Source organism: Symsagittifera roscoffensis, chromosome 1, assembly GCF_963678635.1.
Source record: "Symsagittifera roscoffensis chromosome 1, txSymRosc1.1, whole genome shotgun sequence".
NCBI lineage: Eukaryota > Metazoa > Xenacoelomorpha > Acoela > Convolutidae > Symsagittifera > Symsagittifera roscoffensis.
In genome coordinates, this window is record NC_087062.1 from 94,592,492 (window position 1) to 94,619,514 (window position 27,023).

The 27,023-nt window shown below is 37.6% G+C and overlaps 1 protein-coding gene across 3 annotated transcripts; it reads left to right on the plus strand.

Moving 5' to 3' along the window:
- Positions 1-2,371: 2,371 nt before the first annotated feature.
- Positions 2,372-26,922, plus strand: LOC134852948 (centrosome-associated protein 350-like). 3 transcript variants are annotated; one of them, XM_063868833.1, is made up of 21 exons: positions 2,372-2,508; positions 2,580-2,708; positions 2,790-2,849; positions 3,096-3,284; positions 3,533-3,763; positions 4,016-4,253; positions 4,478-4,587; positions 4,894-5,027; positions 7,135-7,711; positions 9,399-9,848; positions 10,535-10,737; positions 11,325-11,415; positions 12,657-12,896; positions 13,221-15,170; positions 15,284-15,633; positions 16,339-16,512; positions 16,742-16,974; positions 18,476-18,636; positions 19,004-19,084; positions 21,310-21,494; positions 23,287-26,922. In XM_063868833.1, the coding sequence occupies exons 1-21, from the start codon at positions 2,448-2,450 to the stop codon at positions 26,335-26,337; spliced, it is 8,898 nt and encodes a 2,965-aa protein (XP_063724903.1). In that variant the 5' UTR covers positions 2,372-2,447; the 3' UTR covers positions 26,338-26,922. The 3 variants fall into 3 exon arrangements, with proteins under 3 accessions (XP_063724903.1, XP_063724921.1, XP_063724913.1); XM_063868851.1 differs by having other exon boundaries at positions 9,645-9,848; XM_063868843.1 differs by lacking the exon at positions 19,004-19,084.
- Positions 26,923-27,023: the final 101 nt, after the last annotated feature.

Below are 27,023 nucleotides of genomic sequence, written 5' to 3' on the forward strand. Positions count from 1 at the left end.
TCAGGCTGTGAAAAACGGAGTTGATAGCTACAATCATCGCCATTTGAACTCAAACACTATTGACAGTATGAACAAGAAGCTGATCAAACCGATAGTTTTTTCAACCGATTGCTTAGGGTGCGCGTGCCCTAGCTTTGAGAGTTTTCTTATCAACTCTGCGAGAAATGGGGCGTTTTTTCCGAGGAGTCCAGGCTAGGTAGTTTTCTTCAGCTCAAATTCTGCTTTTTGTTGTTGCTCTATCGTCTATTTGGAGATAATCTCTGCTTTCAACAACTAAAGAGTCCTCAATTTTTCTCGAGTTGCTATTTTTAGATTGGCCGGATGTTGAATACATGTTGGCAGTCTTCAATATTGGTGTCGCACTTGCTGCAGAGCTTCGATTCGAAGTTCGTTTTGAGTCGGTGCCCTCGTTTTGACTAGCTTGCAGGAGGAACCTGATTCGTGTTGACCCAGAACTCCTCTGTTATTCGGTTGTGCTGGCTGTTTGATCTTAATAAATGCAGATGTAAATCAGTGTCATTTTAACGTCACTATGGATGAATTTCGTGACTTTTTCATTGAAGTGGCTGGCAGTGTTGTCTTCGTGTCTCTGGCGGTAGTCTCGTTATCGATATATAATCTCCGATGGCTCTGTGAGATATCAAAAGCATTATTCGTCTCGGCCCCCGTTAAGTCCTGAAAGCGCGCGGAGTGCGTTGTTTTTTTTTACCGTTGGGCTCATGCAAATTGTTGTTGTTGTGTTGTTGTGAATTTTCAGTAGGATACTGATGGAATGATATCCCCAAAGTTCTCAAAATTTTGTCCAGTTATTTCGGCACATGTTGCAGTCACAGAAGAGGACTCATGTGCACTTGTTTTGTTCTGAGAATTGATCGTCGAAAAACTTCCACATCATCTGTATCAATGTTCGCTTTAAGCCTCGCATTTCTCGAAATTCAATTTTCTGATTTAGTCGGTTTATTAGACGGCACGTCCTGAATGTATACTCTCCTCTAGCTTTTTCACTTCTGGTCTTGTTTAGGTTGAAAATTTCTTTCGTTCTTCCTGGACTTTTGCTATGTATTGACTGAAGGCCAACATGAATGATGGCGTACAGGTCCTCCATCGCAATGCAGTTTGCGAAGTTTGCTTGTGTAATTGTTTCTATTTATTGAAAAGCAGGTTACCAGAAGGTCAAAAGTATCATAGTAACCGAGGTTACAGTCAGGAGTCCCTTCATCACGTATTCCAGTCAAAATCCTTGGAATTTTCTAGATATGGAAGTGATAATGATAAAAGAAGATGTCTAGTGTTGATGTCATTACAATTAAAATCGATACGGGTTACATTCGAAAAGCTAGTTTTGAAGAATTTTTTTTCGCTGTGGAGTCAAGGGAACGTTCACGCAGTCTTGTATAAGTATCTGTAGAACCGTAGCCTCCCATCAGGTTATTTTGTTTTGATTTTTTTTTCGGTTTATTTCGTGTTAGATTTGTCAATATGGTGAAGGACTAGTGTAGTAACTTCGACTATTATGATAGTTTCCGATTGAATTTAGTGAAGAAATGGTAAAAATGGATAGCGATGCAACAATAAGTCAGACGTTGTTTTAACGTTTCATGTTAACGTAAATTGCGCTATTTCGTTCATTTTTATTCCGTTTTTTATTGCTTACGATTATTGTTGTTTTTCAGTAATTCTGATGATGCCGTATTTAACGAAAACATTCAAAGTATTGATACTTGTTTTTCTCACCGAAAATATTAAAAGTTAAGAATGCTTTTCACTTAAGATATTAGAAAACATCAAAGTTTGACGCGTTTCGATTTTATTATCATCATCAGGACTGAAAATCAAAAAAGGAACTGATTATAAATACAGACACTAAACAATGACAGAAACAACTTACTAGCTGATATACATCAAACATAGAAACAAGAAAATCCCGCGCCTGCCTCTGCTCACAGTTTCAGGGTCAAGTGTCGCTGCGCATACTCTTCTCTAGTATTTAGCTGCGGGTCCAGTTGTGCGATAAAGATAGCTTCCAAAGATAGTTTGTCGGAAAACCTCGTCTTATCAACGATCTTGCTCTTCACATCTTTCATATGACCGACACAATTCAGAAAATGCTCTCCTAGTGGAGATGTTCGCTTGAGATGCTCTGAGAGCCGAGTGGCAAAATGTCTGTCATTGTTTAGTGTCTGTATTTATAATCAGTTCCTTTTTTGATTTTCAGTTCTGATGATGATCATAAAATCGAAACGCGTCAAACTTTGATGTTTTCTAATATCTAATGGATACAAAGTTTACCTCTTAGCGACTTTTCACTTAAGCTTCCCGAGGATTTCTTTTGTACAGTTTATGCGTTTTCTACGAACTTTTTTTCAGATATTTTTGTCTATTATTTCGGCGCCATTAGGGCTTAGTTTTAAAACGTCGTTTTGTAATGCAAACGTTCATTTGAGTCAATGGAGAAGTTAATGCGTCGGATTGAAGAGCAGAAGCAGGGAAAAAGTGCAACACCAGCAGGTATCTATTATATAGACAGAATTAGATAGAATTACTTTGTTCCCATTGAATGCTAATTGAATCCTTGGCAGATATTCAAGAACTGCTAAAAAGAGATATTTCATGGGAGGAGACGAATGGTTTTCATGAAAATGGAACACATCAGGCTCAAACCAAAGTCAGGAAAGTTGCTCAAGGACCCGCACCACCGAATTACAAAGGTATAGTTTAAGTTATTAATAATGCTTGATGTGCGTGCGAAGGGTAAGATTGTTTTTGCTTATTTAATGCTTTTGTTTCAGGTTTTAGCAAAATTGAAGACATCAGTCATTTGAACGCAGCAGCAAGAACGAATCATCACCGTGAGCATTGCCTATTTATAACTGTTTTAGTTAAAACCTTGAAGTATACTGAAAGGGTTCGACTGAATCGTTTTAAATATCGTATGGTTGCAAAATAATCTAATGAAATAACCCAATTCTTCAATTTGTGAACTTCATTTCGTGGTAGTTTTTATATGCCAATGAAGGAAAAACTGTTGTATGTTCCGCTTGCTTTGCCGAAACTCCTATGCGAACTCCTTTTTATGCGTGAATTTTGTTGTTTAGCTCATTCAAATCAACAAAGGACTGAGAATGGTACCAGTGTAGCGTCGAAGAATGTAACGAAGCGAAAACCGACCAAGCCCGTTGCAGTTGTCCGCAAAGTTGCGGTCTATAACGAAGAAGCGCATCAGAAAAATCCGACAATTCTAACCACCGATTCCTGGAAAACTGGATTCAAACCAACTGCATCAGGTTTCATATTTTAATCTTTCTGCCAATGAACTTCAATCGTCTAGCTTTGATATCGTATTCATCAAGCTAATTTTGGAGCATCCTTTATCAAGCTACGATAAAACAATCTGAGATCTCATTGAAAGAGCTGAATTACCACCAAATTAAAAACCAGGATTTTCAGTAGCTTGTAAAGATGTTTTTTTTTAGTTGCCATCGCTTACGCGCGGTTCAAAAGGCGCTATAATTTAAGTTTTCGTTTGTTCTAGTAAAAAGTAGTCATCCCAATACGGAAAAGGTAAAAATTGCCTCCGAACACCAATCAACAGCGGTTGCTGCATCCGTTCCATTGAAGGGGATGACTGTTGCAGCCAAGTCAGCTGGCAGCGTCACCTACCGTCACCCGAAAACAGAGGAAAAAGAACAAGAAGTGGCCTCCAGACCTCCCGTGTCAAAGACAGCGAGAGAAATATTGTCTGAGATCCAAGATGAACAGAAAGGTGCGACCGCTCTCTTTGAATTAGTTGTCGAAAAAGTTGGACGGATTAAAATACCAAAACGAGATATCAATTTAGAATTTTTGGAGCTCCAGTGGCAACATTTTGTTCGGCATTTTTAGTGAGCATTGTAAGCTTGTAAATGTTTGAGGTTTTCGATAAATACAAGTATTTGAGATCGAGTTTTTTTTCGGTATTTTCTCTGCGCTCTGTAAGCCTGCAATTTTTGGAAGTTGATATGCGATGTCGTTTCAGTTATCTCGAAACAGTTGCTAGAAAGTAACGTGGCAGTAAAGCGCAAAGCGAAAGAGCCAGAGAAACAGGCAGCAGTCCAGCAGCATCAACATCCTCAGGAGCAAATAGTGAGCAAAGCTAAAACATACGACACGGACTCAATTAGACAGTACATGGCAAAGAAGCGACATCTGGATAAACTGAAAGATAGACAGAACCAAGAGGCGGAGAGACGGAGACGTGAGGAGAAGGAAAAGAGGCTAGAATATTGCTTGCTACTATCCTACTTAAATGATAAGGGAAAAATTTTGATCAAGGTTGTTTACTTGGGATGAAAATCAATTCAAGTCATAAAAAAGTTATTTTGAGGCCAGGTAATGGCAACGATATTGCATCAATCAGTGATTATTTGGTGCCAGTTAATTTCTCTTGAATATTATGGTAGATAAAAGTTCATCATAAATAAGATCAGAGTTTGTTCAGACTTCGAGAGCTGGAGCGGAAACGAAGAGATGCGGCTTCCCGATCAGTGAAGAGACCTTTTCACCCCGAGATGAACCCAACAGACTTTATGGGGAGTGAGCGAATTATAGGTAAAACTGTGTTTTTAATCGGCTCAATTGTAAAGATTTCCTTTTTCGAAGTAACTTATTTCACCTGCAAAGTATTCGATGTATGAATTAATACAGAATTTTGGTCTGCAAGTTTTAAAAATTGATCCAGTTTATTTTTCTGGTCTTAAAAAAACAGTCCAAAAACAAATAGGTTGTAGGAATATTTTGTTTATGCACCAATGTTTCTCAGCGTTTGGGAATTAATGATTTTTTTGATGAAATTTTGATTTGAATTGAACCGTTCGGAGAGTAGTTTTTCGATAAAAATGGAGACATTTTAAATAGGAATGGAGTTGAACGGAGACGAAGACGATGGAACTGATGAGATGGATGGAGGTGGAGGAGGGTCAGAAGGTCATCATGATTCAAAACAGGAGACAGTAAAGCGAGCAAACAGATTTGACGCCAGACACATGGAGGTATGTATGATATCTCTTGATTAAGAAAAAAGAGTTATCAGGGATGAACATAGAAAAGCTGGAGTCGAGAAATTTGGTCAATAGCTGTTGGCATTTCGCCATCATTTTTTGAAGAATCTTACTGAAAGTAGAGAAAATAGAAAAGGCCCCTTTTTTGTTCTACCGCAAATTTGTTTCGGATATTGAACACTGATTATAGTAACACCGTCAACCGATTTTTGAAATAATGATTAAACGATTGCTGCGAACTTCTACATAATTACACTAGCAAGAGAAAGTGTCTTGTAATCGGAGCTAGACTTTTTTCCTGTAAACAACTTTTCTCACAAATCTTGCTTGCTTTATGATCCAGCCTTGATAACTTCCAGGTTCGTTCCCACTTGGTCTAGAGGTTAGAGGTAACGTGTTCACCTTTGCACCCTTAGGTGTGGAGTTCTAGTCCCGGTCGGACTTTTTTGCAGTATGGAGGAAGTTGAATGATCGGGCTTTCGTTTGTCTGCTCAAGTATTGTCGGTTTATTTGCCACATCACTGGTTTTTCTTGTGCTGTAAGTAATTTTCATTACAAATGTAAGCCTTTTTTGTTGTAGTTTAAGGGGGGCTTCATTTTTTTTACAAAATCATTTTTTTCCGGCTCTCAACTGGTGTCTGCTTGATAGTTGTCGGCTTTTGTTTCCTCTTCGGAAGTCTTGTTCCTTTAGTAATTTGATATTCAATTGTTTGGCTTGGCATAGTTACTTAGAGTAAACTCTTATCCAGACAAACGAAAATTTTAGTAGAACCAGTTTTCTTTGAACTTTTTTTCTCAACTTGTTTTTTAATGTTTGTTACAAATAGTTTAAGTTGCAGGCCCTGCACATTCCTGCGAAGACAAAGGTTCATGTTTCGATTCTGACTTTTTTTTGCTTGTCTTCTTAATTTTAAGCAGCTTAGATACCTCAGCTCGGAATTTGCCTATGATTTGAGCACCCTTACTATACTTGAAAATAGTTTCAGTATATTGGGATTATGTACAATTAAGTGCGTGCCACGAAACTTAATTGCGTGCGATGAAGTTTTTAAAATTTTTTGAAAATTGCGTGCCATGCACTTTGTACTCTGGCGATCAGCGTACGAATCTTCTTTTTTTCTAACCTAACTCGCAAATAAAAAGGCTCAGTAAATAAGCGTCCGTGGCTGAGTGGTTAGTGCGTGAAACTCCTAGTATATAGGTCGCAGGTTCAAATATCGTAATCTCTAGGTAGTAGGTTTACACAAGCGAAGCGGATTGGTGTCGTATTACGAACTTCCCAGTTTCTAACGCAAGCTGCAGTTAAAAGTGCTCTTTTTTGATGGCCTATTTCCAACAATAATATTAAATCTGGTTTACTTTTGCTGCATAACCGGGCGTCTTTGCATCTGATTTGTTGGTGGCTAGTTTTGCGGTTTTTTCACCAGTTGCAGTTTCGCCTGTTTTAAATTTTTTCTCTTAGTCTTCGTCTTCGCGTTGTTTTCCTTTTTGAAGAAAATGAATAATGCTCTCTCAAATTTTTCAAAATTTTGATTTTCTGATTGCAATCAAACTCACATACATACATACATGCATACATACACACTTACATACATACATGCATATATATTCTGTTTCCTCGCAAATTTTTCATTCGCCTATTTTGAGTTTTTATGAATCCTATGGGATAGTTCGTACTTTTTTCTGATTTTTCTCTAAGGAAGCAATTGTGTTCAAGCTTTCAATTCAATATGAGCCTTTCATACAACCGCCTACTATTATTGAGGCATGGACGAATTACTGAAAAAAGGGTAGAATGGTAGCGTTTCAAAATAAACCTTCTTGCTGATTGGAATGCGCTCTTAACACATTATTTAATCATTTAAATGGAGGGGTTCCGAAAAATTAATTGGAGCAAGACTAATCAATTATTTGGTGTACTAATCAATTAATTTTAATTGGGCGCATAGACCAATCAATTATAGCAATTAATTGGTAATTATTTTGGAAGAAAGAAAAGAATGGTAAAACAAGGTTAGCAGTGATTTTTTCCACTTTTTGGGAATTGATCGGAACAAAAACAATTGCCCTTGGTGAAAAAAGCTGATATTGTTTTTAGAATGGTGCCGTCAACCTCAATACATCCTTGGATTCGTCGGACAAGGAAAATAGCAAATACTCACACCGCCCTAGAAGACTAAACAACCAGCCCCCAGTCAGCAATTCCATCGAGTCGGGAAGAAGTGGACCTAAAATCAAATTTGACGTCAGCGACCTTCTAGAAAGTTCCGATTACACATTAGATGAAGATCGCGTTTCAACGGCAGTGCGCCATCAGAATAAAGATTCAATCTCTACTTCAGAAGTAAACGAACAACTCAAAAGGTCGAAAGCTCTTCTGGCCGAATTGAACATGAAACGAATGGGCATCCCTTCTTCGGGTCATGCTAATGGCAGCAAAGTTAAAATGAATCGCAGTCTAAATGATTCGAACGTTTCGTCAATTCCAGTTTCAGATGTTGTTTCTAAAGAAAACCAATATGATTTGAATATGCAGAGACCCGACTCTCATTTTTCGGACGAAAATCAGAGCTCAGATTTTAACAATCGTCTGATGAAACTTAGCAGAGCTGCGACTGATTTGAGAAGCCGGCTTTCGCATGAAACGAAAACACTGGCTGACAAAATAAACCCAAGTAAGTATAATATCAATTTCTCATTTCTTGACGTTTTCCGCAAAAATGACACGGTTCTGTGTTACTTAACTATTTGCTCTGTTAGAACTCATTTGCAACTCAACTGGAAAATGTGTCATTATTCGCAGTTGTTTTTGTTTCAAAGTTTAAACTAATCCTTCCATGATAACCTGTGATTGTTTTTATAAGTCAATGAACTCTTATATAGGTCGTGATGATTTGTTTTTCAGAAAAAGGAAAAATTTTTCACGCTTAAATTCACTTTTTGCGGTTTGACTTCGATTTTTTTTTAAGACTTCTTCTCCTTTGTTAAAAGGAAGGCAAACTCCACTATCGAACAGCAAAAAAGGAAAAGGTCACGAAAAACGTTATTGACTTCTAGTTTCGAAAGTGGAATTTAATTTTCAGATTTCCCAGAGAAATATAAACCTCACCTAATAATCAAGATTTCTCAAATCGGGTTAGTTTTATCAAAAAAAGACAGTTGCAATCATAAATTGTTCTTGAAATTCAAAGAATTTTAAGGCCAATTTTTTGAAATGCGAAATTTGATGTTTCTCCGTAAACAAGTCTGTTTTTTTCCTGTTTCCTTGCGTTCATTGACTCGTTTCCAACTGTCTGTTGGATATTTTTTCGTGTGCGCATTAATGTATCTCAATTATTTTGAATTGTTTCTTTGCCTTTATCTCAATTTTTTCTTGACTCAATTTTTATCTCGAATGTCGAGCTTCGTATATGTGGGTCTCATATATTCGAGTTTTGTATACTCAAGAAAATAGAGTATACAATAAACGTCTGCAATATATAAAGTATACAATATACGTCGGAATAAAAAATTTATCAATTGATCTGGTTTTCTTAAATTGGGTTAATTTGATGAAAAAATTGTCAATCATAATTTTTTCTTGAAACTCGCAAAGCTTTAACCCAGTGATGTCCATTTAAAAACAATTTAACTTAAGTCTTAATTTTTATCTCAATTTATTAAAATGTGAAATTATGAGGCCACTCAATTTAAATTGAAAAAAAAAATTAAATTGCTCGGGTGGTATTCTATCCGACGCCAAATTACACTGTTTAGTTATTTCAATTATTTTTCTTTTCACGGTTCTGCGGGAAAAGCAAACAATCGAAATTTTACGACAAAATTGATAAGATTTTGTTGCAAATAGATATGCCCAAAGAAATTGCTTTCAATTTTTTTTTCAAAATGCGAAAAGTAACCAAAAATGGCAGAAAAACTGCTAAAAACATACTTGAGAAAAATGTAAATTGCGAAAGAAAAATTTAAATAATTTCAGAAAAGTTTATTAAATTGATGCTAACCATGTTCATAATTGATGCTAACCATTTAAACTATTTTAATTTAATTTTCAATTAAATTTTCAACCACTGCTTTAACCTGGTCGATTTTTTCTTCGAAAATGAAAAAATATTCAATCGATTTCTTTCGGTTTCCTTGTTCCACTCTGCTTAACTTCTGTCGGCTATTTTTTAATTTTCAACTCAGTGTATGAGTTGGATATATAAGTCAAAAATGTTCACCTAAAAATATAGAGTTTATTCGAACTTCACAATCTTAATGATTGTATTGTGTTTGGAATGAAAGGAGACCTCCAATATGTTCGATAACACAACCCTCTGTAGCTGCTGAGTATGACTGAAATTTTATCCCTCTTGTTTCTAGAGTCCTCGACTAACCCAACTGTTCAGACTTTACTAACCGAACTGTTAAATGGCCGAACAATCCAGTCTTCTCTAAATCCAAACCAGCGGCTAGAACCCAGTAACCCGAATACTGTTACTACAAACCTTGCCCAGCATCAATCAACGTCTTCAGCCACTCTCACTTCATCGTACAATTTAAGACCCAATAGAAATACACAATGTGCTAATATGACCTCTAATAACCCCAAAACCCGACATGTATTAGACCCCATTGAGGAAAGCGCAGTGCAAGAAGAGCAGATGGTTGGAGTGGAAGGAGGAAGAGAAGGCGAAGATATGCATCATCAAGAGCCAGAGGAGTTCCAGTTTCCGAACAGTGGAGTTGGCTGGTCGGCACCTCCGTCGTCAAAGGAAAAACACCGCGGGGGCAACGAGAGATCATCAGCACAAAACAATGCTACTATTTACGGTAATTATCGGTCATCTATGTCTCTTCGGTATGCAAAACAAGAGTAGCCGGTTGCTGTGCAAGTAGCTTAAGATGTTATGAACACAGTTATTATAAAAACACTGTTATAACAGTTATTTTCACTTATAAATGGCTTGATGATTTTTTAAATTTGTTTTTCTTTTTAGGAAAAATCTTAAAGTTTGTCCGAAATAATTTAAATTTTTAAATTATTTAAGTAATAACATAACTTGGTAGGTGTAACAACGAAATGATTTTAATTGAAATATGGCTTGATGAAGTTTTTTAGGATAAGTCTTAAAAGGCGTCCACCCCTGTACTTAGTTATATATACACTTTTTGACTTCAATTCATCTGCTAAAAGTTCGATAAATTGCGCGACAAACTCACATATTATAGTAAATAATATGTTAAATTATTTTTATTAAAAGTTAAATTATGTTGATCAGTCGCTTGTATCTTTTCAAGTGAAAAATTTTTTATCGTTGAAATAAGAGTTAGTTTTCAGATCTTACCTAAATATGAATCTGAAAAGCAAAATTTTCAGGCTAGTTTTTCTCGACACCAAGAAAAGTTTTTTGAAGTTTCTCTTCAGTTTATTGATCGGAAAGGGATCATGGGAAAAGGGAAACTTACAGCTGAATTAAATAAAAAGGATTGGATTAATGATATACATTCATGTTCAGGGGATCCTCTCAAGTTTCACAAGCATGGGAGCAAGAAACGAGGTGTTCCAAATGGAGTTGCCCACAACGATGTTCCTTCAAAGCCAGTGAAGTGGAAGTTGCCTGAACCACAGCTGCATATGGTCCAACTTCCTCCCGCAAATTCCAATGCAGTTGCTGTCATGACAACATCAACCGAGCCACGGGTAACGACACGCACAGTTGTGAGTTAAAAGTTTTGAAAAAAGTAAATGAAATAATTCAGATTTTCTTTAAAAAACGTAATTAAGTAACAGTAATGAACGTAGTGAAGACTCTTATATAGGTCTTGCTGATTTTTTTTGGTTTTTTTTCAGGAAAAAGTCTTAAAATATTGATGCGCTTAGATATTAATGCACTTTTTGAGTTGAGTTGAAATTCATCTGCTGAAAGTTACGTAAATACCACTCTCCAAATACGAACGTGGAAAAGGCGCTTAAAACGTGAACCATTTCTAGTTTCGAAAGTGGAATTTACTTTTTAGATTTCTTGCGGGATAAAAACTTTACCTGTTCAGCCAGTTTTCTCAAACTGGGTTAATGTTATCAAAAAAGCGCCAATCATAAATTTTTCTGGGAATTCAAAGAGCTTTAAGGGAATCTAATTTTTTTCTTTGAAGAAAGTGTTTTTTTTGTTTACTTGCGTTCATTACTCTTTTCCAATCTTCGATTGGCTATGTTTTTATGATGAGAACTTGCGGTTTGCAATCAATGTTTTGACGGGGCGAAATATTTTCCATGGCTATGATATAGAAGGTGCTGGATCTATTTAGATGCAACATATCTCGAAGACTGGTGGACCAAACTTCACGTTTGCTCATGCTACCGACTCATATCAGAACAGAGACCCAATAGACAGAAAAGGTGACTGAGCTATTTGAAATTAGCTAAATTTTTTAAAACATCTAAGTTTTCAGCTAAGTTGATTAGTGGTTCTAAATAGCGTTTTATCGAAGTCTTTTTTCTTAATATATGGAGAGAGTAATTCCTTCCGTCTTACGGAAAATTTGGAAATAAGACCGTTCATTTTGGCCGCCCAACAACCTCTTGAGTGAATTGCCTGATATACCAAATTTTTTTAGCAAAGTGTAAGAAGTGATTTTCAATTACATTAGTCGTGATGATTTTTTTCCAGAGGTTTTAAAATTTTTTTAACGCTATAGCGAGCGTAGTTTATTACTACGACTATTCTTTTTTTTTTCAATCTAAGTCGCAAATATTGGTGCCACTTTTTGTGGCACCTTTGCAGCTTTTTGATAGCATGTGCTTGATATTTCATTAGTAATAAGTTATCACAGTTTATGCATTAATAATTCATCAAATGAACCGAAAAAAAGCTATTTATTTCAAACAACAAATTTTCCAACCCATTGAATCTCACAATTGTCTTGCTATGCATTAGTTATGCATAATTGGGCTTTATAATTTCCCTTTAATAACAAGCAAAGTTAGAGTGGATGCCTTTAGTTTGCTATATTCCAAATTATTACATGCAAAATTGTGTCTATTTGTATCTGGTGCTACTTTTGCTGCATCGGATTGGAAATTTATTAGCATATGTAGCTGCTTTATTTCTGGCAAGTGTTAGTGAATTATCAAGGACTAGAAGTGCAGATGCGATGACCAGGGACCCTAAATCTCCTGGTCGTAGGATCGATTCGGCCACAGCAAAAGTTTCAATTTTCAAGGCTTTTTTTTATCTTTTCTTTTTAGAGCTGTCTTTTTTGTCGTTTTCTCGCTTGTGTTTGTAAACCGCAGCGTCGCCTCTGTGTTGACTTTTGATCTTTTTAAGGTAAGTTCTTTTCCTTTATTAAAAGGAAGGCAAATTGCACCATTGAATAGCCAAAGTGGGATTCAAGAAAAACATTTATGACTTCTTATTTCAAAAAGTTTGAATTCACAGCGGAAAAAAATTAAACCTAGATATCGAATTTTCTCTAAATGTGAAATTCAAGAAAGTTCCAGCCAAAAACATTTCTGAATTTCAAAGCGCTTAAGCATGATAATTTTTTTCTTCAAAATTCGAAGTTTGAAAAAATTTTTTGTTTCTTATTTCGTTACATTTTTCCAACCATCTGATGCTACGCTATGTTTTACTGTTTAAGAAGAGTTGGATGCTTACATCAAGCGAATCCTTAAAGAAGCGGAGCTGAACTCGCCTGATTCGCCCATTTCAAATGCCGCCCGAGTGCATATCAAAGCCAGTGCCATCACATCCAACTGCAGTTCCAATGGAGCAAACGGAAATGTCAATCACGCAGCAGAAGATGAATTTCTATATAATCGGGAGGGCGGAGGAGATCCGTTCTCAGTCATTAATATCTACACGAAACAGATGGCGAAAGGTTTGTTGCGATTGCTATGTTTCGCTTAATGGCTGCCTTCTTTCAAAATCGTGTTAAGTGTATTTTATGCAATCATTTGGCGTTTTAAGTACGTTGAAGGGGTGTCGTTCAATCGATTCACTTGAAAAGTGAAGGTTTGGTCCGTTTGTTACGCTTCTGATGATTCACACATTAAATAGTGTTTCTAGATTAGTCAGAGCGATTACCGATGACTTCATTTTAATTAAATGTTGCCAAATCAGAATGGTCGGCTAGATCACGACAGGTAATTTTTTGTTGTTGCGAATCTTAGTTTGATGAATACCCATTGGCTGTTTGTTTTAGAGTACTCTGAGAAACTAAAGCAGTCTTCATCAAGTAAGTCACAAAATCAGAAGACAGCCTTACAATTAGAGTTGGAATCGACAGACGACGAAAACGAAGAGCAGAACGTCACAAAGACCAGTGCGTCTTCGGATCCGCATAATACTTCAAACGAAGTTTTCAGTGCAACGAGCCAACCGAATGGAGTAGTGTACGGGGAAGCAAGTAATGATCCATTTAAGGTGTTGTCACCTGCTGGTGCAAATGAGGCACAATCACCAAGGGACAGTCGCTTGTCATCTGAATCATCTGAGCTCACTGAAATTGCAGAAGCCGTAATGAGACAACAAACCCACCTCGAAGCAACGAGTTCAAGATTGAATAGTATGTCATCGAATCAAGCTGAAGGTTCCGCGCGTTTTGAACCAACTCGCAACCGTATGGTTCCTATTTTGGAAGGCTACGATTTTAACTCGCCTAGGTACTCGCCGAGAACACTGGAGCAGAAGCTAATGAGTGAATTGAATTACTTGGATTCTATGCATGATTCAATGAACCAACTTTCAGACGCAGAAAAAGTATACGCGGTAGCGAATGTACAGCAAGAAACAGTGGCTTTATCCCAAATTCTGAAATCGAGACAAATTTCTCATGAACATGATTTGAAGCAGCTCGCGTTGAAAGCTAAGCAAGAAACAGAAGATGCAAGTCGACAATTGCGAGAAGCTCAGGAGAAGGCAAATAGTGCGGCCATGGAAGCTGGTATGATGCAAAGACAAAGCGAAGCTGAGCTGCAGCTTTTAGCTAGAAGTGAGCAGTTACTAGAAAGTCAACAAAAAGCAGCACAAGCTACCTCGCATGTAGTGCAAGAACTCACAAATTTGTCATCAGTGGCTAGAATTGTGGAAGGTGCGGAATCCACTAGAACTCCAACAACGCCTGTTGCTTACGGAAGGGATAGAAATATTTTCGATGGTCAAAGTGCACAAGAAATTGCTACAACAGCAGCAGTTGCTGCGGCTAGAGCAGTCATCGCGGAAAATATCCAGAAGTCTATGGAAAAAGTTGCATCGAGGAGAAGACATGATTCTGGTAGTTCCTTTCAAAACAGGCTTAGATCGCGAACCCCAAGTGAGACGCTATCTTCAACACCTACAGAATCTTTGTCACCTCGATCGGCCTCCGTGCGAAAGTCTCCGGTACCTACCAGAGTTCAAGAATTGAGTGAAGACAATAAGGTTACATCACAAAATGGGTCACAGAGGTCCAGTGTCGCGTCTCCAAAAGCGAAGTCTCCTGTTCCGCGACAGGAGGCGCTGGAAAGAAGCAGGAGTCAAAGGTCATCTGCTTCAGAAGACTTGGCCATTTCAATTGGTTCATCTAAAACCTCACCTGATCATCAGAAATACAACAAGGAAATTCGCGAAAATCTGGAAGACAGTAGAAACATTTTTACGGAAAACTACTCGGAAATTATGACTGAAAACAGCCAAATTGAAGTTGCAGACAAAAATGGGAAAGTGGACACAGAATTGAGTGAAAATATTGAGGAAAATATCGATGAGAGCTTGCACTCGATTGGAAGTTTACACGCAGTTGAGCCTGAAGCTGACGTGAGACTGGAAGCTTTGAAAGTTGTGAAAAGTCAACAATATTCCACTTCTCAAAGTATAAAATCGGTCGCTTCTAGTAAGAAAGATGCGTCATCTGCACCTATGAATGTCAACTCTCTTCTTTCGAAGAGTGACTCTATTTTGAGCAAGTATTCGCCGACAACGTCACCAAAGTCGAGTCCGAGACCTCTAGATCGAACTAAGCAATCTGCAAGTGGTAAGACCAGATCTTCTGGTGGAGGAGATGCCTCAATTATGACGGCCGCGGACTATTCAGACGATTTCGACGCCACAACACACGATATTAGGTCAAAGGCGGCATCAGTGTCTGCGGGTGACAAAGAGCAAGTGTCATCAAGTAAGTATTGAATAACTATTTTGAGCGGAGTGATTTTTAATTGATCTGCTGTACATAGTTGCTAAAAAGTGTACCTGTTTGTAATTAATTTGCTCAGTTAGCTATAATTACAGAAGCTCAAAACCAGAGAGAGGGAAAATCGTTCGAGCCTAAAAAACTTTTCTCACCCCGGTCTGCAGTGGATGAAAAAGGCAGATTAGAAGCGACGATGGAAGAAGATTGTGACGGAGTTAGCGATGACTTTTCTGAAGAAATGTTAAAACAGTACCTTCGGGAGGAGGAGCGAAGGGCGCAACACCAGGCAGCTCTGATCAAGTTGCGAGAGAAGGCCCTGAAGGACAAGGCTAAGGCGGAGATGGAGTACCTGGACCAGCTAAAGGCCCAGAACAAGGGAGACGCGGACAAGATGTCCACCATTAAGAAGCGACAGAGAGCTGTGGTCATCAAGCTACAAGAGGAACAGGTGACAATTTTGTTTTTTAAAAGGCTCCATGAGCGTAGTGAAAAATCTTATATAAGTCGTGATGATTTTTTTTTGTTTTTTTTTCACGAAAAGTTTGAAATTTTTTTACGCTCAATTTTGATTTTTCGCTGTTTAGCTTGTGATTTCTTTTTAAGGTCAGTGCATTTCCATTGTTAAAAGAAAGGCAAACTCAACTATCGAACAGCAAAAATGTAAAGGTCTCGAAAAACGTGATCGACTTCCAGTTTTGAAAGTGGAATTTAAATTCCCTGCAAATAAAAATTTTACGTATTGATCCAGTTTTCTCAAATTGGGTTACTTTTATTGAAAAAGTGCCAATCATAAATTGTTTTACAAATTCAAAGCTTTAATGGCATCTATGTTTTTCTTCGAAAGTTGAGATTAATAAAGAAATCAGCATTATTATTGCCCTGCCGTAAAATATTGAATCCTTTGCTAGTTTGAATAGTTCAAATAGCCAGAGTTTCTTATGAAGGTCACGAAAACGTGAACGAATTCTAGTTCCGACAGTGAATTTTAGAAATTTCAGATTTCCTAGAATTATTGGCTATTGTTGGAGCTATCAGAATTGTTAGTTATAGCGAATTATCACGTGTTACGAGTAAACGCTTGCGATGAATTGTCGTTATGCTATAACAACTGTTGCATAAATTTGCATACCCATAAAATCTTATTTGTTGTTAGGCCGAATTGAGACGTCTGGAGCTGGCGAACAAGGCGGGATCCCAGCAGAGACAACTGCTGATGGTGCAGCAGAGGGAGATATCGAAGATGCGTGAGAGCACAGTTCACCTCAAATCGAAAATCAGACAGTTAGAATCGAACGGATCCACTGGGGTCAACAAGACAGAAATTGGGGTGAGTATTGTCATTGAATAGCTCTTTTTAAGAGTTAGTCGCATGTGTTGATGAGCGAAACGACTTTTTGAATTAGGCCGCAAATTACCCGCTAAAGCGATGTTGCGAGATTTGAAAAAAAATGTTCAGCATGCCAAGAAAAAATGCGTATTCGTTAGGTATACGAAAAATTGTATTCTTTCTGTAATTGGAAAGGAATAATTGAATGAATAATTGAATTGCTTTTCAGGATCTGGAGCAGCTGTTGAAGCGCAGCAGCACCCCCACCTACCTGAAAAGCAGGAAGATCAAAGACCTGAAGGCGGAATTGTTCGAAGAGGAGATACGTCTAGACAGTCTGCGCAAGAACACAGCCGCAGCAGCCAAGAAGGAGGGTGGCAAGGTGGCTCATGCTGGAGATAGAGAGGTGAACAGGTCAGACAGCAGCTCCATGGTAGAGGACATGAGCTACGGATCCAATCGGTAATTCATCTCACGGCATTGTTCCCTCCACTCCACTGAAACTGGGGAGAAACTTTGTATACGGGTGTTTTAGTTTTTTTTTGTTCTCCACTGACCGAAAACTCGGAAACTAGAATTGGACTTGGGATGACGTCTGGAATTCATTTGCCAAATATGGCGCAAGTAAACGAGAATTACTGTTTGAAATTTGGACTTTACATAGTTTTCCCATTTTTCTGTTTTTGGTGTATTAAAAATAGGTCAATCATAAAAATTCTTGGAATTCGAAAACTGAAAACTCAAGTTTCAATGCAGAAGTCTAAATTTTTTCTTTTTCGACCTAAGGCATTCAGCGAATAGGAACTTGTTACGGTGTTTACACAAGCGAAGTGTATTATTACGAAGAATTTTTTTTCTAACCTAAGTCGCAAATAAAAGTGCTCATATGGTGGCACTTTTGGTATAGTTCGGTTTAATCATGTTTGAGCATAAGCAACTTAGAAGCATATTTTGCTGCTTTATTTGTGGCTAGTAAAAGGTCCTGTTTGAAAGAAATAGGTGTAATGAAAATGTATGGATTAGAAAATGTCCAATTCTTGAATTTTTGCCCGTTTTTTGGAAACTTATTTTTTTTCAAAAACTAGCCTGCTGATTAGTTCATTCAAATCAACATGGTGCTTAGTTTTTGCTGGCGCAATATATCTATTTATTTGAAGCAAAGCTGATATGAACTTCGGAAAAATCCATTTTTTGAAATTTTCAACTGATTTTTAGAATTTTCATCACTGCCTTCGAAAACTACTTGCTAAATCTGATATCAAGAATTCAATCTAATCATCAAGTTGTGGACCCTTTCCCCGCATAAAATGTTCTTCCCATACTTTAGTAAGGAGAAGTTATGGATTTAGGAAAAGTCAAGTTTTTGGATTTTTGTCGTTTTTTGATTTTTTTTCTTCGAAAACTTCCCAGCCAAATCTGAGATAGACGTCAATTGAAAGAGCGAGGAGTGTTTTTCTCCTTTAGATAAGCGGCTAATCCGTACTTATCCAGAAAATTTACTAGGGTTTTGCGTAAAATCAATGTTTTGAAAATTACATATATTCGTATTAATACAGTATATAACTACACTAGCCATCAGCTTAGTGTGTTATTAAGAGCCTTACTTGTTTTCTAACCTAAGTCGCAAATAAAAGTGTTCATTAAATGTGATCACTTATTTGTAATTTTCACTGTAGCATTGGAAATTGCATAGCATCTGTTCTCTGCTTTTTTTGTGGCTTGTGTATCTTTTTTTTCGGCTCAACTGGTGTGTTTCCGTTTTGTAAGTTTTGTTCCGTTGACAATTCAATGTTCAAATGATTTCTGTTTTTTTTTTACGTTTGTGTTGTATCGCAGGTGATGCGAAGCTCCTCTTCGCAACTGTGTTAAAGACTATTGCAAGGTTGATGTTCAAACAATTCTAACATGTTAATTTTGTCTTATTTGTAGTAATGTCTTAATTTATGTTGTTCTTCTTTTCCAGAAGTGCGTCTGATGCCGAAGAGAATCACTCGTTCAAACTACCGGCGTCCATTCCCAGTTCGCCCAGATCTCTGGTCGGTGCATCGATCGGGTCTCTGTCCAAGGGAGGAGCGAAGCTGAGAGTGACACCCAGGACAAAGAGTCCCGTTTTGCCTGGGCACGGTGAGTTGTTATCAAAATTTCAACAACTCGAAATTCATGTATACGAACCGTAAAAACAATTACGAAGCCTTCTTGGGTCTTAGCCGTTACTCATTAATAAGCAATTTAAACAATAAACGGGCGCTTGTGTGGTGTTGTTGCCTGGCAAACAAAATTTGATGCTGCTAAATTGGAATACATCATATATAGACAGAAAAGGCTTTTTTTTTAAAAAATCGGGTTTGGTAGACCAAAAGTGATACGTATTGTACTAGATTGGAATTTTTACTGGGAATTTCGACATAAGGTTAAGAGTTTGATGTTTTTTTATGTAATTGAAATTAACCGAGGGGATATGTTTTAATGTGAAAGTTGTATTGTTTACCAGCTGCCGAGGTAAAAGGGAAGATGCGTCGTAGGCGGGCGTCTTCAACAGACACTTACGATGAGTCTGTTAATTATTCCTCAGGTAAAACCTTCTATAGCTCTCTTTGCTCTATCTTGATTGTATCGGCGATAGAATGCAGTATCAGAAGCCCTGTTTATTTTAAGCTCGCCTCGGCACTTTTTTGGGGTGGGAAAAAGATTGATTTATCAACTGGTATACAAGCTGTAGTTATAACTAGTTAAGATGGTTTTCTATTTGGACCTATTAATCTAGAAATATCAGAGCTTCAAATCAGACCGTAATTTTATTGTAATCTATCGCTGTTGTTTTTGTTATCAGTCGAGTTTCGCTATATGATGCGTTGTCTCGATTTACGATGTTCTCAAATGTGTCTTCGTACATATTATAGTTTTCAAAACAATTTTCATTGTCCTGTGCATTTTTTTACACTAGCAATCAACGTAGTGTATTAATACGAACCTTTTTTTTCTAGCCTAACTCCAAAAAAAAGTGTTCATTAAAAGTTGGAAATTTTACTGTAGCATTGAAAATTGCATAGCATTTGTTCTCTGCTTTATTTGTGGCTTATGTTTGGAGTCTATTAAGCTTGCGTGGCTGAGTGTTTAGTGTATGAGGCTCTTAATCTCTAGGTAACAGGTTCGAATTTCAGACGAGGCAGAATTTTTCGCGAAATCGAGGCTTATTTCCATTTTTATTGCGCTTTATGAGCTGCTTTTTGGTGTGTTCTCGCTAATGTTTGCGAAGCTTCGCCTCTGTGTAATTAGATACCCCTCCGATATCGGTTGTCTGATCTTAACCGTAATTTTTTTCTCTGTTTACTCAACGGAGCGTTGTATGAGACTACAAAGTATCTTTTTTCCAACCTAAGTTGCAATTATTAGTACTATTTCGTTGGGTGACAATTTAGCAGCCGGCTGCTGTGGTAGTTTAATTGCATGTGCATAGTTTTTTAAAAGTGTTTTTTGATCATGTAGCGCCACATTCAATCAGTAATAAGTTATCACAGTCGATGCTAATTCATTTTGTCAAATGAACAGAAGAAAGCTATTTGTTAAGTTTATTAAATTGAAAGCTATTTGTTAGGTTTATTAAATTGTTTATTAATTTTTGTCATAAATTTTTCTTGAAATTCAAAGAGATTTAAGTCCACCTATTTTTTTTACATATTATTCTTTACGAAATTGGTTTGTTATATCGATTTAGTGAATGCATATTACGTCGTTTGAAAAGCAAAACTATCTTATACTCGTTTGTGATCTTCAGGGAGTACATGCATTTAGAGTTTCAAAAATCAACATCTTCAAAATTTAGTTGCAACACTTCATCCCTGCTAATCGGGTTTTGTACCCTATTTTTTCTTCTTAGTTAACGTTCGATAAATTCTGTCTTAATGTTTATTTAAAGCGGGCAATCGTTTCCTGCGATAGATTTTGATCGGAATCAGATTTTCGAGGCGTTTGGTTGGTCTGCATCATTTTTTGTTGTTTTTTCGACTAGTGATTTTCGTCTAGCTCTGTATTCACTGTTTATAGTATCGCAAGTGGCGTGTAGATTTGCTTCACTGTGTATTTAAGTTAGGATCATCACTTTTGTATCAACTATTTCCAAAAAAAATTCGAAAATTTTGTGTTTACGTCGGCCAAATTGATTTTCCAAGCTCTCCCAAAGCATTAAAAAGACCTTGTTTTGGTCAAATTTTCTGCGCCGCAGCCAAAGTTATGAAAAATCAGGCCAAAAAAGGTATTTTTAGGCAGTTTTTAGAAACTATTGACAAAAAATCGCGCTTTTTAACTGTTTTTGAAATTAAATTTCATCTCGGATATTAGAAACTATTACCTCTAAAAGTTATTGAAAACGCATGTTTTTAATTCATTCCGTTGATAAACAGTATGATAGTGATAAATTTGTTTAAGAGTCGATGAACGTAGTTCAGATTCTTGCATAGTTCGTGATGTATAAAATCGCGCTATATAAATACGAACATGGAAATGTCCTAAAAAAACTTGATCGACTTCTAGTTTCGAAAGTGGAACTTAGTTTTAAATTATTCAGCGGGATAAAAACTTAACCTAACGCTTCAGTTTTCTCAAATTGAATTAATTCTATCAAAAAATGCCAGTCATTAAATGTTCATGAGGTTGAAATAAAATAGCTTTAAGGTCATAATTTCGAAAGTTGAAGTTGAAAAATGTGATCATTTTTAAATTCCGTTGTATTTATGAGATTTGTTGGTCAGATTTCGATCAGATAAGCCGAATTTGTAATGGCGTGTGTGTGTTGGATAGACGTGGGGCCAGCGTCTTCTTACTCTGACGCGAGTGACGTTGAAGGCAGAATCCAGGCACTGAAGGAGGATCTGAGGAGGAGGAAGGAAGAGGTAGAGAGACTCCGACAACTGAAGAAGGGCAAGAGATTCAGGGACAGGGAACATGCTCGCGTACAGGAAGACAACATACGCAAACAGCTCGAGGTACTAGAATTTAAACATAATCTAAAACTCATAGATTGAACCAGTTTAACACTAGGGTGTTTCAAGTCATCAGCGAAAAACCCGTAATTTTAGACGTGAAGTTTTTGGTATTTTATAGGTCGCGACGATTTTTTTTCGTTTTTTAGAAGTTCAAAATTTTTTCAGGCTCAAATTGACTTTCGCTGTTCATTAGCGAGCGTAGTGCAATAGTGCGACTTTTTTTGAAACGTAAGTCGCAAATATTGTTGCCACTTTTGGGGCACCTTTACGGCTTTTTGATAGCATATGCTTTAGCAATCGATTAGTAGGATGTTAGCACAGTCAAATGAACCGAAAAGAGCCAATTGTTTCAAACAACAGTGCAATAACAAAACTCGATTTCAGAAATTTTCTAACTCAATATATTTCGAAATGAATATTTTTTTAAATGAATATTTATACATATTTTGGCTTTATGCTTTCCGATTTATTACATGCAAAGTTAGTGAGGCTGCCTTCTTTTAGTGATAGTCCAAATTGTAGCTATTTGTATTTGCTGCATCTGATTCGCAATTTATTAGTATATGTAGCAGCTGCTTAATTTCTGGCGAGTGTATAGTAAATTGTCAATGGCACGGGGCGCAGATGTGAGGACACGGAACTCTTGATCTCCTAGCCTTAGGATCGAATCCGCCACAGTTCAAGTTTTATTTTGCATGGATGGCTTGTTGTTACCGTTTCTTTTCCTATTAAGAGTCGATGAACGTAGTTCACACTCTTATATAGGTCGTGGTGTTTTTTTTTTGTTAAACGGAAGGCAAACTCCACTATCGGACAGCAAAAGTGTAAAGGTCACGAAAAACAAGATCGATTTTATTTTCAAAAATGGAATTTAATACCAGCAAAATAAAACTATACCTATTGATTCAGTTTTCTCAAATTGGGTTATTTTATTGAAAAAGTGCCAAAATAAATTGTTCTAGAAAACCAAAGAGCTTTAAGGGCATCGATTATTTTCTTTGATATTCGAAAAGTGCATTTTTTTTCAAAAAGAAGTTAGTTTTTTTTTTCTGTTTAATTGTGTTCATTGATTCTTTTCCAACTGTCTGTTGGCTAATTATGACTTAATGGAGCTGCTTTTTTGTTCGTTTTCTCGCTAATGTTTGCGAAGGGCAGCTTCGCCTTTGTGCTGACAATTGATTTATTATAAAGTTCAGTTAACTTTTTTTGGTAAAAGGAAGACAATCTCGTCTTTCGAACAGCAAAGATCACGAAAAACGGAAATCTAATTTCGAAAATGGAATTTATTTATTAGAATTCCCAGCAAACCAAAAATTTACCCATTGATCCTGTTTTCTGAAATTGGGCTAATTTTATCAATAAAGTGTCAATCATATTTTGTTCTTGAAGTTCAAAGAGCTCTAAGGGCATATATTTTTTCTTTAACATTAGCAAGTAGATGTTTTTTTTTCAGCTAACATTTCAACTTTTTTAACTGTTTTCTTGCGTTCATTACTCTTTCCAACTGTCTGTTGGCTATGTTAATGTCAATACCGATAAGATGCTAATGGTTTCGCGTTGCTATTTTTCCGCTAAAACTACAAGTTTCTAGGTTCCAAAGATCTGATCACTGACATTTTGACTCTTGGTTCAATGGATAGGGTCTGATTACAATCCTCCATAGCGTTTCTAGGAAAACCGTTGAATTTACCATCCTTGGGTTGGATACTAAATACTAATGCCATAACGGAGTTTTAAAACGGTATTCGATTTTTCAGTTCAATGTTGTTAAACTCTACTGCGCGTGTTTCAGTACTATGATGACTACATCGCAAAAACTACGGCAGAACTGGAAAAAGCGGATGCCGAAAATGTTCTGCTGACTGCTAATGACGAATTGGTCCAGGTAGCCAAGCCGGTCATTAGAACCCCCTCAGCCAGATCTTCACGCTCCACTACTCCGGTTCCGTCAGCCAGGAATAGCGAATCGAGCAGTGAAGTTACGCCAGAAGCCATCTCCGCATTGGAACCTGCACTACAGGAAGATTCCAAAAAGGAAGATGCAGAAAAGACACCTCGCAAAGAAAGATCGGTCGAAGAATTGCCGCAGGTTTTGGACGAAGCTATCAAAAACAACGAAGTCTCGGGAAAGAATGTAGTGCACGCCTCAGTTTCTCCAAGTGATGAAGTGAACGAGGATTTGTCAGTCGCAGAAGAAATTGACGATGAGTCAAATAGCAGCACATTGGAAGATGAGATCTCGGTTCCAATTGCGAAAGGACAAGATGATTCAGATGTGGTGATGACGCCACGTGCGTCGACTCCAGTGTCATCTAAAGGTAGTGGTGGGAAATCAATTGATCGACAGTCTCCTTTGGAGAAGCCCACATCTTTCGCAGAATCTGACAATGAGCCGATATTAAGTCCAGCAGCTGATGCTAGCGTCTCTCAATCAGAGAGCGCTTCAGCCAAGCTGTCGCACGACGGTTCCTCGAAGGATAAAAGTAATTCGGAATTCGATGAATCAAATAAGAAGGAACCCAGAAAGTCAGTTGAGGATGCACTGCAAGACCTCAAAATAGGATCTAAAGTGCTAGTCGATGGAAAAAATACAGGAGTTTTGAAGTTCAAGTCGCGAGTAAGTGACGAGCTTTTGGTAGGCGTAGAGCTTGACGATTCAATTCAATCTCACGACTCTCAATGCGATGAACATTTTACGTGCAAAAATGGGCCGGGTTTGCTGACATCAGAAACTGGTCGAATAAAGGCTCTGGTTGAAAAAGACGACACCGCTGTTGAAGCTGAACTTGCTGCTCTTACTGAAGACTACTCGCTAGACTTCGACGACAAAACAACGGCTACTGCAACAGGAACGCCACGTATACTTGCTTCAGCTGCTTCTATTAAAGAGGAGATTGAAATTGCCTCCGAGGAATCAAGCAGCTCCAAAGAGACCGAATCTAAAAAGAACGAGTCATCGAGTGAGAAAGAAGCTGTCCTCAATGAAAATATTGTCAAATTAATTAGCGAAAAAGAAAAGTCTTCAAGTGAGGATATGGTGAATATATCTTTGCCTGGAAACGAAGAAGTTGTCGATTTAGTTGTAGCCAGTAAAGACGAGACTGCGGACGATACTCTGCCTGAAAAAGGCGAAGATGAGATTGTTGATGAAAGTTTACCTGATAAAGTTGAAAATGAGGATAATCAAGGTGCTGAGGGAAAAGAAGATGGAATCAATGAAAGGTTTTCAGGCGGAGCGGATGACGAAATTGGAGAACTGAACAAAAGTGATGGCAGTGATTTCGAGTCGATTTCTTTCTCGATGCACGAAGCCGAAAGCATCGGACTAGCCACGAATTATGAGACAATCGAAACTGGATGCGGCTTCATTTCTGAACCGCAAATCAGTGTCGTCGTTAAAAAACCGGTTGCAGATGAAGATATTGCTAAAGCAGACCAGAAAGTTGACGACGTTGAGGATCCACCGAGCATCAAAGATGTTCCGATTCCACAGCAAGAAATGGGAGATACTGATGCTAGTGAATGTTGCGATCAGATTTTTGATTCAGTTTTTCAACTGGTGCTGGACGAGGTGTTCGACGATCGGAAACTCCATCTTGGATTTGTGGATTCATACACCCAAGTACTGTCCAAACAATGTGTTGACCAGGCACTTGAGGATACTTTTGTGTGCCGCGGTTCAAAATTGACAAAGCTGCAGCGAAGTTTGTCTTTTACCAAAGAAGTATCAGAACTACCTCGCGTTGACTCAATTGAGGAAGAGTCTTCGGAAACTATCGACGAGCTCCTAGTTTCACAGGAGGAAAAGTTGGAGGTAAAACACGACAACTTTGAACTCAATTTAGACGAAAGAAGCGAGGACAATCTTTTTAGTGCCAAGGCTAAATCGGATGTCCCAGAATCGCGGGAGGATAAAGTTGAACCAGCCCATTCACCGCTTAGCGAAGAGCTCCCCGATAAAAGTGGCTCTGATAACTATTCTCCATCCCCTTCTAGTCCAACTGCGGGAGTCGGCGGAGAATTTATTGACGACGATTTTGGCTATACCGAGAGTAAAGAATACGACGACGCGAAAGAAAACATTGCGCCAATCGTTCCACCGATTGATATCAGCGAGATAACATCAGAGCCAGACCGAACGCAAAAACCTACTCTGCCCGAATCGGGCGTGTCGGTAGAAGAAGCTGCCCTTAGCGCTCGACTGTCAGTGCATGCTGAAAGAATTGCGTCAATAGTTGAACCGCAAGTTTTCATTCCGTCCAAATCAGACGAAATTAAATCTCTGTCTCATTCATTTGCGGCTTACTTTTTCAACCAAAAGTCCAACCCGGAAGGTTTCAGCGACTGTAAAATTCCGATCGAACTATTGGGTTCCGATGCTGTTGGTAGCGATGATGTATCGAAAAGCAGGAAATCTTTCAAAGTGATGATGTTCGAATTAGTTCGTGAAATAGTAGCTGATATCTATCAGACAGTGCCCAAAGTCACCCATCCATGGATGAAGCCGAAATTGGCTAAACGTGTGCACTATCATGGAATGAAGCCGAAATCGATAGAGATGTTGAATGAAATAGTGGAGAAAAAAGTGACGAATCTCATAAACTTGAGCTCAAGAAGTCAGCATAGAACGCAAACTCTCAAGTTTGGACACAAAAGGCGCGATTTAGTCGACAAAATCCTCATTCAAGAACTGAGGGAAGAAGAAAGTCAGTGGGTTGATTACAATGACGACGAACTGAATGTTAAAGTACAGCTGACAGATGCTATTTTTGATTCGCTAATTGACGATACAGTTAGTGTTTTGAACAAGATCCAGCAGAAGCATGATGCGCATTCAACTTAAAAAGAGATTCAGAAAAATTAAACTAGACCAATAACTTACCTAGTTCTGATAATGATGGTATTGTTACAAATTTAGTTGTTTGATGTTTTGTAAAATGGAGTTAAATTTAGATAACGTTTTACTGTTTAGTATAATTGCCGCAAAGCGTCTCATCCACATCTCATAGATAATCTTGCCTCAATTTTTTTAATTTGCTCTAATTGTTGTTTCCTGTTAACCATATGTTAACCATTTTGCTCAATTCCAAAATATCAACAGTTTCCATTGCATCAGCCTGCAGTTATTACATGCTATTATCCATTCCCATTGCAAATCAGTGATTTCGAACGTACACGAGTTCAGTTATGTAGTGACAACGAGTTATTATGATTAACGATACAAACTTGGGCAACCATGCAAATCAGCTACCTATCAAAAACTAGTTCATTTCATTAGGGTTTAATCTGGCAGTGATTTGATGTTTTGTTGCGTTTTCAGCTCCACTGGTTTCGATTGGATCCACCGTTTGTAAATAACTAGAAATTGTAAATACAGAATTCGTTTTAAATTCTTTTTCCGAAACCAATTTACTTTTATGCTACTTCTTTTGGGGGTGATGAATACATGTTTTTGATCGTCAACAGAATAAATAATATGACAACTGTGCGTTTGACCACTCGTCATATTGAAATAAGAAAGAATAAGAA